At 37.9% G+C, this 14,885-nt stretch overlaps 2 protein-coding genes across 2 annotated transcripts; both read right to left on the reverse strand.

The window, feature by feature from the left end:
• Positions 1 to 26: 26 nt before the first annotated feature.
• On the reverse strand, positions 27 to 12,071 carry spag1a (sperm associated antigen 1a). Its single transcript, XM_079367482.1, has 8 exons — positions 11,592 to 12,071; positions 10,002 to 10,101; positions 9,005 to 9,157; positions 7,591 to 7,748; positions 4,332 to 4,473; positions 2,869 to 2,995; positions 2,620 to 2,757; positions 27 to 2,241 (listed from the first exon to the last, which is right to left on the reverse strand). The coding sequence occupies exons 1-8, from the start codon at positions 11,953 to 11,955 to the stop codon at positions 2,236 to 2,238; spliced, it is 1,188 nt and encodes a 395-aa protein (XP_079223608.1). The 5' UTR covers positions 11,956 to 12,071; the 3' UTR covers positions 27 to 2,235.
• Positions 12,072 to 13,107: 1,036 nt separating this feature from the next.
• Positions 13,108 to 14,717, reverse strand: polr2k (RNA polymerase II, I and III subunit K). The gene is made up of 4 exons (XM_079367721.1): positions 14,615 to 14,717; positions 14,328 to 14,398; positions 14,118 to 14,210; positions 13,108 to 13,315 (listed from the first exon to the last, which is right to left on the reverse strand). Exons 2-4 carry the CDS (start codon positions 14,386 to 14,388, stop codon positions 13,293 to 13,295), a joined length of 177 nt encoding a protein of 58 aa, XP_079223847.1. The 5' UTR covers positions 14,389 to 14,398; positions 14,615 to 14,717; the 3' UTR covers positions 13,108 to 13,292.
• Between the last annotated feature and the right edge of the window lie 168 nt (positions 14,718 to 14,885).

Genomic DNA, 14,885 nt, shown 5'->3' on the forward strand with positions numbered 1-14,885 from the left:
ATAAAAGAGGATGCAAAGACAAAGGCTCAGTAAAGCAACCACAGTGGTTTTATTATTTACATTTGCATTCCAACTATTTACATACGTTACATGCTCTTTACATTCCACGAAGTCGCACTTCAAACCTCATGTCAAGCACTTTCATTTAGCTTCAAATAATGCTTTCAGAACACGAGAAAATCTATGAGAAAAAGAACCTGATATCGGTCAGTCGAAAAACATGATAATTACTGAAATAAAGGTTGTGGCACATTGTGCTGTTTAAAGATTAACATCAAAGTGAAAGGCTAACAAGGCTAGGGTTTGTAAAATATAAAAGACCCTGAACAGAGACAGATGTTTTCAGTTATGTTGATTAATAAATCATTTGTTAGTGTAAATCAGTGATCTTCAACTGGCCTACAGTGTACAAATAATCTAAGGTGATAAAAGAATAAACATAAAAATGAAACCACATGGCTGAAATACTCCAATTAGGTTAACTTGTGAAATTAGATTTCCCCGTCTTTACATTGGCTCGGCAGCTTTCAGACTTGTGTGCAAGAATATTTTGAAGTCACAGTGTCTGTCAAAAAAAAGAAACTGGCCCTTGAACAGTTGTAGGTAATGATCCCTGGTGTAAATGATTGATTTCATGAAAGTCTATTTGTCCAGTTAATCTTTTTGAAAGCAGTCTGAAATGTATTACTTTTACTGTGAGAACAAAGCGGTAAAAGTTGGATTTATAATGTAAAAAAATTAGGGTGATGTACGTTGTTAGTAACAGGAAAAGAGATGTGTTGAGAAAATCAAGTAGAGTTTTAAAGAGATTTCCCCAAAAAATAAAAATAAATACAGTACACCTATTCACAAACAAAGACGTACAGTCCTCTGGTTACATTCGAGGTTGAACCTGAGACCTACATGAAGTCTTACAGTACATGATAGAGTAACATAATGCTATGTTCAGCAGCTTCAAAAACAAGGAATTGACCATTTATAATTTAAAATGTCTTCTGAGCTTGGAATATTTTAGATATTTCTTTGGGAAATTTGTATTTTTACATCTTTGATTGTAGTCACATCAGAACACGTCAATTTAATGGAAACTGAGAACAGCCATGCTTCATGTTATTCTTTTATGCCTTGATGTCAAAAGCCTAAGCTGTGTTTAAAGATAACCAGACGATCATCCAATTATAAGGAAACAACAATATGTTTTTTTCCTCAGATTACCTTTATCAGATATCAGAAGCAGCATGTCAGCATGCAGAGGAGGCGTCTGATTTCTTCAGCTAATATAAATCAAATGTCTGCTCAAAAGATGAAAATGATATCAAAAGATCTGAACTGTACTTCTGCACATACAGTTCAATTAAGAATCTTTACAAACAGCCAATCAGGTGTGATCAAATATAGTTGAGGACTGCAAGAAAACTTTTCTTTTTCTTTCTTTGTTTTGTTTTCTTGGGATAATCATTCAAATGAACCCGTTATCGCATAGAAACTAGCTTTGTTCACCTGAGATCAAATCAAGACGTGGTCGTTCTTGGCCTCTATATATTCGACAAGCTCCTTAGCTGTAGTCCTTTTATAATAACTTTTTTTTTCCTGCTTAATTAACATAAACTGTAAGTAACTGTAAGAGCAGAATCTGTGGATAGATAAAGCTTGTAATGGATCCTTTGAATCTTTAAAATTTCCCATCGACAATCCAGTTAAACTGAAGCTGTTCCTGCTTTTATTATGAGCTCACTGAACCAAACCCAACCTCTTCAAACAAATTCAAATAAGACTTTGATTCTTGGCGGGGTTTTTTGTATCCTTTACTCAGATAGAAATCTTTATAAGGCACACATATCACACTCTTCGCTTTCCTGGTGTTACTTCACAATTTGACAGAGCTCTGCCGTTTGTTACAAGAATCTGTATTCACAGTACATTACATCATGATGTGAATGACTTTCAGTGCAAGCAGGTCATGAGTACCTTGACATTAGCCTCAAATAAAGCTGCCCCATTATGTAAGGTTGTGTACTCAGGAGTTATGGTGTGGTGTGCACACACCGCAGATGGTGCAGTGCTGGTTGTCTGAGAAGCTGTCGCAGGACGTTAATGCCTGTAATTTCCATCTTTACAGGTCATACTTATGGCAGATGATGGCTTCAAGAGTCCTTTTCCTCCATTACTGCTACAGTACTATTGTGTCCACACCTGTTTCCTCACACTGCTTCCATATGGCTCGACAAACAAACCTCAGACCTGCAGGAAATGTGGAAAAGTCAGTCTCTTGATGTTTTTATTCCAGTATTACTGCACAATAAGCATTTTACATCTTATTTCTTTTACATTATAGGTTACGCTTGTTAATAGTCTTGAGGGTTTCATTTTCCTACACACGAATGAGCTGGTGTTTGAAAAAGAAGAGGGATTTCAGCTTAAACCTAAATCAAATCAAAAAAAGAAAAAAGTTCTGTTAACACATATGCCAGGATTTCCCAAACTTGGGCTTCCAAAAATAATGTATGTCTGGGGTCGCCAGATCTTTGAGAAATTCAAGTGGGGTCACCTAGATGTTTACTACCTTAAAGACTGAGGTCTTGAGGATGTTTTCATGTGGGTGAATAACTACATTCTTACCCGTGGTGTGTGTGCAGTGCTGTCCATCAGGCTCTGTCTAAGCAAGCCTGTCACTACCTCCAGCTCCTGCTCCGCCTCCCGAACTTTTGGGTCGAGCTGGAGGACTTCCTGCAGGTCACTGCTGGCTGACAGGTAGTCCTGGATTCCAGGGTGATCCCCAGATATACACAGAAGAAGAAGAGTCAGAAAACCATGAATTAAAAAAAAAGCACTAATCGTTCTTTATTCGGCTTAAATGTTTGAGTTTACCTGTAAACCTTTATGAGCTAAGGCTCGTCTGTAGAAGGCTTTCTTGTTGCTCGGCTCAATCTGCAGAGCGGAATCACAGTCCTGTTTGGCCTCTGCAAAGCGACTCAGTTTCAGGAGACAAATGGCTCTACAGAAGAATAAAGAGGAGAGTAGAAGAGAGAGCTACATGTCCATACCTGTCATCCAGGTTAAGTTGCCAATGGAAGTAAATGACGAAAGAGATTAGGCTGATGTTGCCCAAATTTGAAAACTACAAGCATCCAGACATCTCCTTTACTTGTCTCATTTTTATCTGAGTAACTTTAATTTTAGTTTCTGCAGCCCAACCCATTCGATCTCAGGGGCTGCAGAAAAATGCAAACATGTGATAAATATTGTGCATAATAAAAAAAAAAACAAGATATTTTCTTTTTTATGTGCCAGGAAGGGCTGATGGTGGTTTCAAACTGTGGGCTAATAAGGAATTGAGTCAAATTACAGACATGTTTGGTCCTGGGACTGAGAACAATAAACATTGAGGAACTGGTAGCCAAGGGTAATGTCCCTTGCAAACAGTTTTTAAAAATATTTTCAGCTCAAGAATTTTACAAGATCTAAACAGAATCAGTCCATGGCCATTACTGCTTTATCTTTCTTATGGAGGTTTTAAAAATCCCTTTTAAAAAACTAATAATGTCAGAGGCATATAAACTGCTGATAGCTGAGTCCATAGAATCCTCAGAAACTAAACTGAAAGACATAGAAAGAAGATCAACAAGATCTCCGTATGTTTGTTTCAGTTCAGAACCTATGAAGCTTCTTCAATACTTTAGACTTTATTGTCCCCATGGAGAAATTCCTCTTCACAGCAACGTCTCTGTCCAAACGGACAAGAGTACAAAACTTTACCAGCCAATGTCAACTATTTCTAATGTTTCAATAAAATTGTTTTTGAGAGTAGAGTATATTACAGCAGAAAATCTCTGGTGAGAGCTGCTCTCAACCACACAAGCTGTATCATAAGTACTGTTAGTCACGTAGATAACAGAAGTGATGGACTGGAGGTGAAATGTAGATGATTATGTGGTGCCCTCTACTGCTTCTCCTTCTAACTGTTCTTGGGGGAAATCAGCAGATAACTTAGAGACATCCTGTGTGCGCATGTTTTTATAGTCAAACAAATAACATACAAATATTAAACGAGAATAAATATGGAGCTGCTGCTTGATTTACAAAAGATGTGGATTATATTGGTTGCTATACAAGCTACACAAATGAAGCACTCAGTTTGTTCATACAAGATATTGTTCCGTATGTTTGTTTCAGTTCAGAACCTTCAGTTCAGTGTCTCCACGTTGTTGTAAAGGACACAGTGTCTCTTTTATATCTAAGGGATGATTCAACTTGTTGAAATCCTCCCTGTTGCAAATCTCAATCTCACTTTGCGTGAGACAGGTTGCACACCCGGGTATTTTCACACATACCTGTTGGTGTAGAGGGAACACTCATCAGGTTTTAGGGTGAGGCATTCGCTGTACTTCTCCAGAGCCTCCTGGTACTGCCCTGTCTTGACCAGGTCGTTTCCTTCCCGTTTCAGTAAAGTAAAGCGGGCATCTTTCCTTCGGGCTGTTGGAGGAAATCCACAAAAATTAGACTCTGAAACACTCGAAAAGGAACAAAACAATGATCACATAATGGCCATGAAAATAGCAGGTAGATATTTTTCTCCTGATTGGTCATAACATACCATCACATACTACTTTCACTTTCTCATTTCTGTGTTAAGAGGCTGTGCCGAATTTGTTCGTGCTTGTAACTGATTGGAGAAGGAAAAGCTTCTTTAAAGATTTTCTTTTCAGCATGGATCAATAATTACATCAGCCTGTCAGCAGAAGTCTGAATGAATGAGGGAGACGAGTCAACTCCTGCTTACCGAGCTCTCTGCTGTGCTGAGAAAACCACTATGTATAATGACTTCGGCAAAAACACACAAACACACACTGGCACTTTTAAATACATCCACAAACTCATGAACACAGTCACACAGGAGGATAAGAACTTTTTTCTCAGAAAGGGTTGAAAGTCATAATGCAAGTCATCAAGATTTTCAATGCTGAGTGAACACTACTGTACGACACTAAATTGAAAAGCACTACAAAAATCATATTTGTTACATGAAAAACAATCCATGAAAAATGGATTATAAAGAGATAAACCTTTTTAAATCAGAACTGCTGGAAGTATCACTCACCTTTTGAAGGAGTGATTTAAGGTTTTAGTGTTCTATTTTCTAGATTTTTTATTGAACTATTTTTTTTTCTAACGCAACACAAAAAGCAACGACTGACAGTCTCAGAAAGGATGTCATCATGCCTGGCTGATATCATTAAATGTATGAACAGACACCACCTTTAACTCAACCTCTCAACGACTGAGCTCATTGTCGTCCCAATCTGTCCCTTTATGCAACCAGAGATCAATATCCTGCCTAGAACAATCAAGCTCATGTCCATGGAGTGTGCCTGAAACCTATGGGTGTCATGATTAATGACCTGCTGACCTTTAAGATTCACACAACCATGATTACTTGGTCATGTCGATTTGTCTTGTACAACTTCAGAAAGATCAGACCCAGCCTGTCAGAGCATGCTACGCAAATCCTGTTAGAGGCTCTTTTTATATCAAGCATCAGCATTGACTAATGAAAATCCTTATTGGCTGGCAGGGACAGGTCATGCTGCATGCACGCTCAAACATCTGCAAATGATCCAGAATGCAGCAGCACGTCTGGTCTATAGCCTTCCTAAAAAACAACCTTCCACGCTGCCAATCACAATCCCTCCACTGGCAAAAGGTTGATGTTTGCATTAAATACAAATACACTGAAAGGATTGAGCAGAGACATTACAAACAGACAGTTGGATAAAATTAAATATAGACAGATCAAACTAAGGCAAGTCTAAACAGATGGGTCTTTAACTGCTTTAAGAATAGTTCCAAAATGTATGTTTCACAACCTCAAAGACTCAGTCTCCTTTTTATTTTAATCTTGTGCAAGAAACAACCAGCAGACCCTGTCAGAGGCCCTCAGGGACCTGCTGGTGTTATTTGCCCTCAGCAGCTCAGTGATTTAAGCCGGGGCTTGACCATGCAAGGCTCTAAACACAATAACTTTAAACTGTATTCTAAAACTAATGTGGAGCCAGTTTAAAGACACAAGGACAGGTGCGACATGAGAGCGCCTAGATGATTGTGTCAACAGCTAAGCAGCAGCATTTTGGACCACTTGTAAGCAGCTCATGGAAGTGACACTAAGACATGGAAACACAGAATTACAATAATCAAGCCTCAATGAAACAAAAGCATGTACAATCATCTCATGACTGTTTACATGCCAGTGTGAAGTTGTTACAGTCAAGAGTTATTCTTGTGTTTTGTGTATTATAGCATTTAGATTTATTTTCCTGTTTCATTTTGTCGTTTCATCCTCCTTGAGTTGCTGTTTTCCTTGTGTGTTTTATTACTTTACTGTGTCAGGCCAATCAAGTACATCTGGCTCATTGGCACCCATGCAGCTAAGGAAGCTGCAGACTGCGAGCACACCAGCTCCCTACCTGAAGCTTTTTTCTTTGTGACCTAATTTTAACACACATTACTCATCCATTCACACGTGACGTTACAGATCTTACAGATTTGCTAATTTTTTTGGGGTACTTTTTGTTGAGTGAGTAAACGGTAAAATAAAAAAATAGTTAAAACGTTTTTTTTTTTAAAGCTTTCTTCTTTGTTACAAATAGAAAGAAACCATGTTGTAACATTAGTCACAACATGCATTGCAAAGACTTTTTTTCTTCTTGTTTCAGACAGACAGAATGCTTCTTTCATTTTTCAGTGAAGTACAATTTGTCTGAATGTCAGTGGTAGACTAGGTGTATGATACGAATTAAAAGTATAACATTGGCTGGTACAAGTCAAGACTGAGCCAATAAACATGAGGTGTTAACCACTGACAACAAGTTGAATTTCTCACTATCAGTTTCCCCAGCAACAGAAATGTGCTATTCTGAGATTTCCTCTGATCTGTATGTGTGCTGTAGATAACATCTGTTTATGTGTGTGCTTGTGTGTCACTCCCAGTTTGGGGTTTTGTCTGTGCAAGATTTATATCCAGTGTATGGGAATGTTGTGAGTGAAAACCAATTAATCTGCAAGTATGTGTGTTAGTTTTATAGCTAATTGTCATGTATTTGAATTTTTGACACATGTGGAGCCTTTTGTCCCTGTGAGTGGCAGCAGCCTGCAAGAAACCTGACCTGGATTGTTCCATTACAGAAGCACAACACTGACAGGCTCTCCTTACCACCTTGCATTATTGATGCTCTACCCAGACACACAAACACACACTTTCTCAGACAGAATCTCTCAGTAGGAGTTTCTTCTCCACAGCTCAACACTTACACACTGATTCTCTCTGACTGACTTCTGCCATTGCTGCCTTATAGTTCCATCGTTAAAGGGTTTCATTGAAAAGAAATGTTACACTCAAAATGGTTAGAAAATATCCATAAAGACAATAAAGCAGACAAACAGAATGTGCAGGTTGAGGTGTTTTCTCTCTGCATGTGAATGGTTTAGAAGACAAGAGTTAAAACTATACCCATAGCAAACGTTTTTTTTTTTAATGTACACTCCTGCAGTTGACATGTTATCCTCACTAAGCTAAACGGGAGTGATGTCACTGACCTTCGTCCTGAGAAGCCCTGGCGGCCCGGGCCTGAGCCACTTCAGCGCTGATGGGTTTGTCTCTGTGTTGCTGCTGTACAGACAGAGGAACCACAGGAATCTCTGGAAGTTTCTCCCTCCAACCAGGTCCATCCTGCTCAATTAGCATCTTGGTGATCCTGATAAGAAAAACAGAGGACAACTCAAAGTGAAAAACCAATGATTTCTCTGTAAAAGGAATTTATATTTTTGCTGCAATGGTGGTTGTTGAAGGCTTAGACTAGTTGACATGTAGTTATAGTCAAAGTATTATTACTACTAATTATTTTTTTTCTGTCTGGATAAACTCCCACAGATATGTATTCCAAAAATATGCATATTATTTATCTGAAACATTATTTAACAGCCAAACACTAGTCAAATATTGTAAACCACAAAGAAAGAGAAATTATTAAGCGACGTCTATACGATACAATGACAAATAATTTAATAAGATACTATATGATATTATAGGAGATATGTTGGATTAGGCTGCTCTGCACTGCCTTGCAAATACAATGAGATGTGATATAGAATATTATCAATATTGGTAAATGCTATGTTTATTCAGGTGTTTCAGTAAAGGTATGTCAATTTACCATAGATCCTGCTAAATGTTTTAACAATGTTGCTGAGTCTATGTTTTAGTCAGCTGGAATAGTGACAGTGCAGTAAACTTAATTTTGCAGATGGTTAAACTTAGTTGTTAATAATATAAGTCTTGCTAATATATCTGCAGTGTAATCAGGAATTAAAATAAAATGGCAAGGTATTGCTATGTCGTGTACACTATTTACAAAACCAGGAAATGTTCAAGATTTCGAAAGCTTCAAACATTTAGGCCCTCTCAGCGGTGCTGAATGTGTTGCCCTAATCTGACACAGTTATGCCTCGCCTTCAGACCCCACAGATTTTTTTCATTCTTCACGCCCACTCTTCATATGAAGGAAGAAAAAAGGCCTGTGGTTCTCTTAAATGAGCAGTGATTCCCAACTAAATACTGTACTACAGCAGCAGATTTCAGCAGGAGCTACTCAGTGAAAGCAGCTGTTCAGTGTTTGGTTGAATGAAAAGGTGCAGACTCCTAGGCCTTGATGGCACGTGATTAGCAAGCTGAGCTCTTGTTAAATCCCTGTTCATAAAGTCATTGTTTAAACACACAGGTTGAAAGCTACCAATGCTACAAGGCATACAAAGATAGAAGATAGTATCTAATGCAACAAAATACAGTACAAAAATAAATCATCCAAATTAAAAGGCTGGAAGGGGAAAATAGAGATGTGGAAATCAATAACTTCTGAATGAACTTTAACATGAAAATAAGTTTTCTTGGGATAAAAACAAGTCATCAGAAGAAATGAAATCTAAAGTAACCATTAGGCAGTTTTCAGCTTACCTGTGGACACTATCATTAGCTGCCTGCACCCCAGTGTCAATCTGCAGAATAGTCTTATAATCCACGTAGGCCATTCTGTAGCGCTCCAGTGACTCATAAGCCATCGCTCTACGCAGCAGGGGCTTCAAGGCGTAGGGCTGCAGCTCCAAAGCCCTAAGAGGATCAGAGAGACGCGGAGAACAGAGAGGATCAAACTGTCTGCAGCTGCTCTCTGTGTCACAGGTGTCACTGAACGGATCCGTAACACTTCATTCATAAACACACGCCGTGTTTGTCTAGTACATGCAGCCCACAACACCAGAAACAGTCACCAGAGTGTGTTTAGAGTTTGTAGGTACGCTAGAAATAAAATTCCACTTATTTAAAAAATAATGAAGAAGTCGTGCGAGAAAACTGCAAATGATGTGAAATAGTTGACTTCAATTATAATGTGTGGCAGTAAAAGCAGCAAAACAAGACATGGACAGAATCTCTCAATTAACTTTGCATATCTTCCTTGTTATTCGTGCTTTTACCACAACACAAAAATCCTAAATATGCAGACCATCGTTAAGTATCTAAATAACTCAGTTTTTTGTCATGTGTTAGTTTGGGCAGAATAATTACTGTAAGTTTAGTAAAACCATTCAAAGTTGAAAAGAATTGTTTAAATATAAAAATTTACCGAACTACAAAACCTACAACTTTGGTTGAAGTTAAAGGTAAAAGCTAGTTTGCTTGGTCTGAGTTGTAGAGTTACCTTAAACTTCAGCATTAAGTTGGCTTGTAAGATTTTAAAATCAGGATAAAGGATCCTTTTACGACTGCACATGTTTCTCTGCTTAACGCTTCTGATTTGGTGACTGATATGAGATTTGTTTATTCTCTGTGTAATCTTTAGAAAAACAGTGTTATTCAGGTACATTTTATTATTTTACAGAGATCTACTAGACATAAATAGACATTTAATCAAGCATAAAGGAAATCAACGTTTACAGAGTTAACACCTGGTACTTACTTGTTGCAGTCCTGTATGCAGTTTGTGCTGTTTCCATCCTTCAGGTAACAGGCTGCTCTATTAGAGTAAAGAATACACAGGTCTGCTGGACTATCGATACCTGGAGGGAAACAATCACTAGACAGTTATTTTAAAGACCAGATGCTGACAAAGCACTTTGGCCATCTTTGATGTCAGCACAACACAAAGGTGTGAAAGGAGTTTTTCACAATAACATTAGCCCTATTTAACATTTTCTGTACTTTTTTGTCCTTGGTTTTGAGATATCAGAAGAATAGATGCTGATGGGGTTAATGATGAGCCGAAAATATGGATTTGCCTTTATCAGTCCCTTTGGCAGAGTCAGTTTAAAAACTTTCCTTTCACCTGTACTACAGTTTCAAATCTACATCAGGGCATCACTAGTGCTGCAACACTAACATGCTGATATTCTGGAACAATTTAGACATACAATATTTTAAAAAAAAGACAATCACATACATGCATTGTTTCCCGTGTGTTTCTTTAAGAGTCTCTCTGCTAAGTCTACTCTGACTTTAAGTCTAATCTTTTTAAGCAAGTGTCCGGAGCTTCATAAAAAGGCAATCCCTCTCGCCAGTGTTGAGAGTAAAAGTTGGCTGAGTGCTCTTAAAGGTGCAGGGTGATATTCAATCTCTCGAAGAGCCCCACGTAGGTCACATGACTCCTATGTATGGTCAGCTGTGTTATCTGGTGCCAACCCTCCATCGCACTTACAAATCACCAATGATGTCATTTGTCAGCTGCAGTTTTTAGACATCTAAAACATCACAAAGTTAACTTAACTATACAGCTGACTGATCTGAAAAGGGCAACATTACAACCATGAGTAGAATTCATTTAAATTGACATGAGATACTGTGCTTAGTGAAGCCAAAAGGCACTCTAAGACAACTTGTATCTAATATCCTTATAAAGGCCAGTGCATCTTTCTGTTTGTCTCTGTCTCCCCCTCGGCTGCTCTTTCTGAAACACGAGTATTACTAAATTAAAAGTTGCTTTACAGTTTTCTTCATCTACAATTACAGCAGAGAGAAGTTTGTAAAGGCTGTTTCAGAAAGGTTGTGGGGGGAAAAAATGAAGTTGCATTATAATGCAAGTTTGACTGTAAGACTCCTGACTAGTGTGAATGATTTTTTTTTCTTCGTATTTTAGAAAATAAATCTCAAGTTACATAGATTTCATGCTCTCAAAGTAAACATTTCCAGTCCAACTATTCAGAAACAAATATTTTTGGATATGAGAATGTTTGTCAAAAACAAACATTTGTCATAAACAAACAAACAAACATTTTTGGAATGATCAGCCCTACTCCTAACTGAAGTCAATTTAAATACATTCTTATGTGACATGCATCTCTAGTCACATTGTGGTCATTAGTGTTTATTAACGGTACTACACTGTTTATATGTATACATGATTGCTTTTAAAAACAGAGAATTCTAGTAAAAAAAAAAAAACCGACACATTTTTTAATAATATATTTTCCTTTGAATAGATTATTTCAATTAAACACTAGTCACAAGGGGAAGTCTTTACAAAAATAAGCAGACTGCTCATATCTTTCCTCACCTGCTTCAGCACATCCATCTATTGACTGCGTGTACTTCTCTAAGGCATCCCCAAACTGTCCATGTTTAAAGAGGTGGTTCCCTTCATTCTTGATCCGGGCCAGGTGAGGAGGAAGGGCCCCAGCAGGGGCATCCAGGTAACTTGTGTCCACTGCTGCAGGGCTGCTCTGCTCTTCTTGGCCACCCACAGTGCTGTTTTCTCTACGGGTGCCATTGGTAAAGCTCTTCTCTGGAGCTCTCTGAGCCTGGGGTTTTCCCCCGATGCCTTCACCACGGTTTCTGGTCCCGCTCCCTGCTGTTGTCTGCTGCGATCTGCCTCCCCCTCCTCCTCCACTTCCCGGGGGTTTGTCCTGTGTGTTCCCCATAGCTGCACTCCCTCTGCAGTATCTTCAAACTCTCTTCCTCCCTCACTGCCTCTCTCTCTCGCAGAGCTGCAGCTGCATCTGTTCCTGGCTAGGGATTTCTTTAGGACACGCCCCCTGGATGAGACGTTAGTTGTGATGTCATAGAGGGGGGAAGTGCCACAGTGACGCAGTGCTGCAGTAGGGCATTTCTGATGGAAGACCCTCAGATTAGGTTTAAACTGACACCTTCAAAAAACATTTGGATTTTACCTGGATTTCCCATTTCTCTTTTCTTGATTAACTTTTTATTAGATTTCAAGTTATTGAAGTTAACTTAATACAATTAAATAAATCAGAACCATTTAATGCAGCCCTGGTTTGACAATATATGGGTTTTTAAAGTTGTTGAGAATTAGTCTATATTTATCTCTTCATTGTATATTTATAGCCAGTATCTTTGAATAAACACTATAAACTAAAATATGATTCAAACATCCAACATATGATTCCTAAACGGGATCATATGTATGTAACATGTAAACTCTGTGAGGTCACAGCAGAAATATTTCGTGTTCAAAATCAGAATCACTTTTATTGGCCAGGTATGCTCATGCAAAGAAGGAATTTAACTTCGATAGACTGTGCTCTCTATGTAAAAAGGCATAACATTAAATATTTCACAATACACAAAAATATGTACATGCTTACATGAGATAAAAGTAAAGTTGTAAGTAGTGCAAAAACATACTGAAACAGACAATAACATATTACATATTCATTTACATTAGGTGGATGGTCTTAACAATATTTACATTAAGGCAGGATGGACAAGGCAGCACTGATTGTTAGAGTAGGATACCAATAGTGACATGAACTCTCCTATAAGCATTTCCCTCACAATACTTTAATTCTTCTCCTTCTGAGCATTATATCCATTTCCACCGAGCTTCTACCGCACCTGTATGGATCAGCTCATTGAATTTTACTTTGAACTTGGCATTAATGTAACTGATAAGAAGAAAAGTTAACTCATAAGCATTTATAGATCCAGAGGTGCCCCAAAAAGGAATATATTTGATAATCTGCAGCATACTGTTGGTTTCTTCCAATACCACTTACTGCACATAAGACATTTGCACAAGCAGCAGTGCAAACAGAGAGACAGAGTCAAGGTTAAGAGAAAAATCATGTTTTTAATTAACCAAAATTTGGAAAAATAAAAAAGCACTGCCCTTACATAGAATTGCAAGTTTTGAGAACAATTCAGTAATCTGAAGTCAGGACCGGAGATTTATTTATTTACATGATAACATACTACAAAAAATAGTACACAACAATAACCATTGCTCTCCGTCTCTTCATCGAGCATCAAAGACGACCACTGGAATTAGAAAGTCAAGGAAAATGCACAGGTATATAAATTCTCAACCCATACATTTGATTCACATAAAGCCCATTGCTATTAAACATGTGTGAAATGATCAATATGAGGACTTTTACTGATAATGAACACCGTTTCTGCATCAGAGTCCAAATATGTAAACTCCAAGGCAAACTTCCCACAGAGACAATAAAGTCAATCTTATCTGAAAAAAAACATTAACTGCTTAATGTTAGGTCTCCATGCTTCTACAAGTTCTTCTAACATTGGTAATGTTTGCATGTCGACATAAGTCTGAGACAAACCTTGTACCCTCTTTCCAAATATAACTACAATTCAATATGGATTAAGATTATGAATAGTGATGTAAAGATGAATCGTGAGGCAGGTAAAAATCAATTTATAGGTGTTATGGTTCAAATCGGTTCTCTAAAAAAAATTAATTGCAACATTATGGTGAACGGTCAGGAGCTGTAGAGCAGAGGTGGAGGTTGGTTGTACTAAGCAGCTGTTATCACGGCAGTGGAAGCAATAAGACTTCCCCAAGACAGAAAATTAAAGACCAAAAATTGAGTGCATATTTTACAAAAGACAGGAATTTACAAACAGCACAACCAACACAATGCAGCATTTAGTCAACAGCACAATGAGAAGCTCAAATAACCTCCAGGTTCTCTTAAAATAAATCGTGAGTTGAGTGAATCGTTATATCTCTAATTATGAATGTCACGGTCAGGTTTCATGCAGTTCCCCAATGCACATACATCCTACGAACATGCAGAAATAACCATTTAAAGGATACATCTCTTTGTCCTCTTCTTGTACATGATTCTGTAACCGCACTCTCTGCATCGGATTGGATCCCGGGCTTTAATTTCATTTTCGGTGTGACACTCTGAAGGTAAAAACAGAGAGATTATTATCATAGAAACATTCAAGTACAAAATACACATAACGTGTTTTTAGTCCTATAGCAGATGTTACATTGGTTGTTCGTGTAAGCAAATACTACCTCCACATATGTAGATCATGGGTTGCTGTTTCGGTGGCTGGATATCTTTCGGTGGATCCATTTTTTAGTTTCTTTAAAAGTCAAGAGAATCACAGGAGGCTCAGTCACATCTGTATTAAATGTGCAGCATGCTAACACAGAAACAACAAGGCGGTGACTACAAACTGATAAACCCTCACAATCAGCGTCAGAATTATCATTTATAACTCCGAACATTAAGTAATAGTCTTATAAATTGCATATACATAAGGTCAAGCAAGATTTAAAATAACAAAAAACCCACTCACCGTTTGAACAAGCTAGCTTAGCTATTTACGTCTTTTTCACATCACACGCTTCCATCCTGTGCGCATGCGCACAACCTTCATGGACCTCGGAACAAAGCGATATGCGATTGGCCACAACATTAAGAGCTATAGTTTTCATATTTCCCTTTTTTAAGTCAGCTAGTAAGTTTGATAGATTAAAAAATATTAAATATTATTATCAACATAAACGCCATTGTGGGGTATTTCTTGAAGGCCAAATAATTTAGAATATTAATTAAATTATTGATCT

This window comes from Symphodus melops (assembly GCF_947650265.1).
Source record: "Symphodus melops genome assembly, chromosome: 18".
Lineage (NCBI taxonomy): Eukaryota > Metazoa > Chordata > Actinopteri > Labriformes > Labridae > Symphodus > Symphodus melops.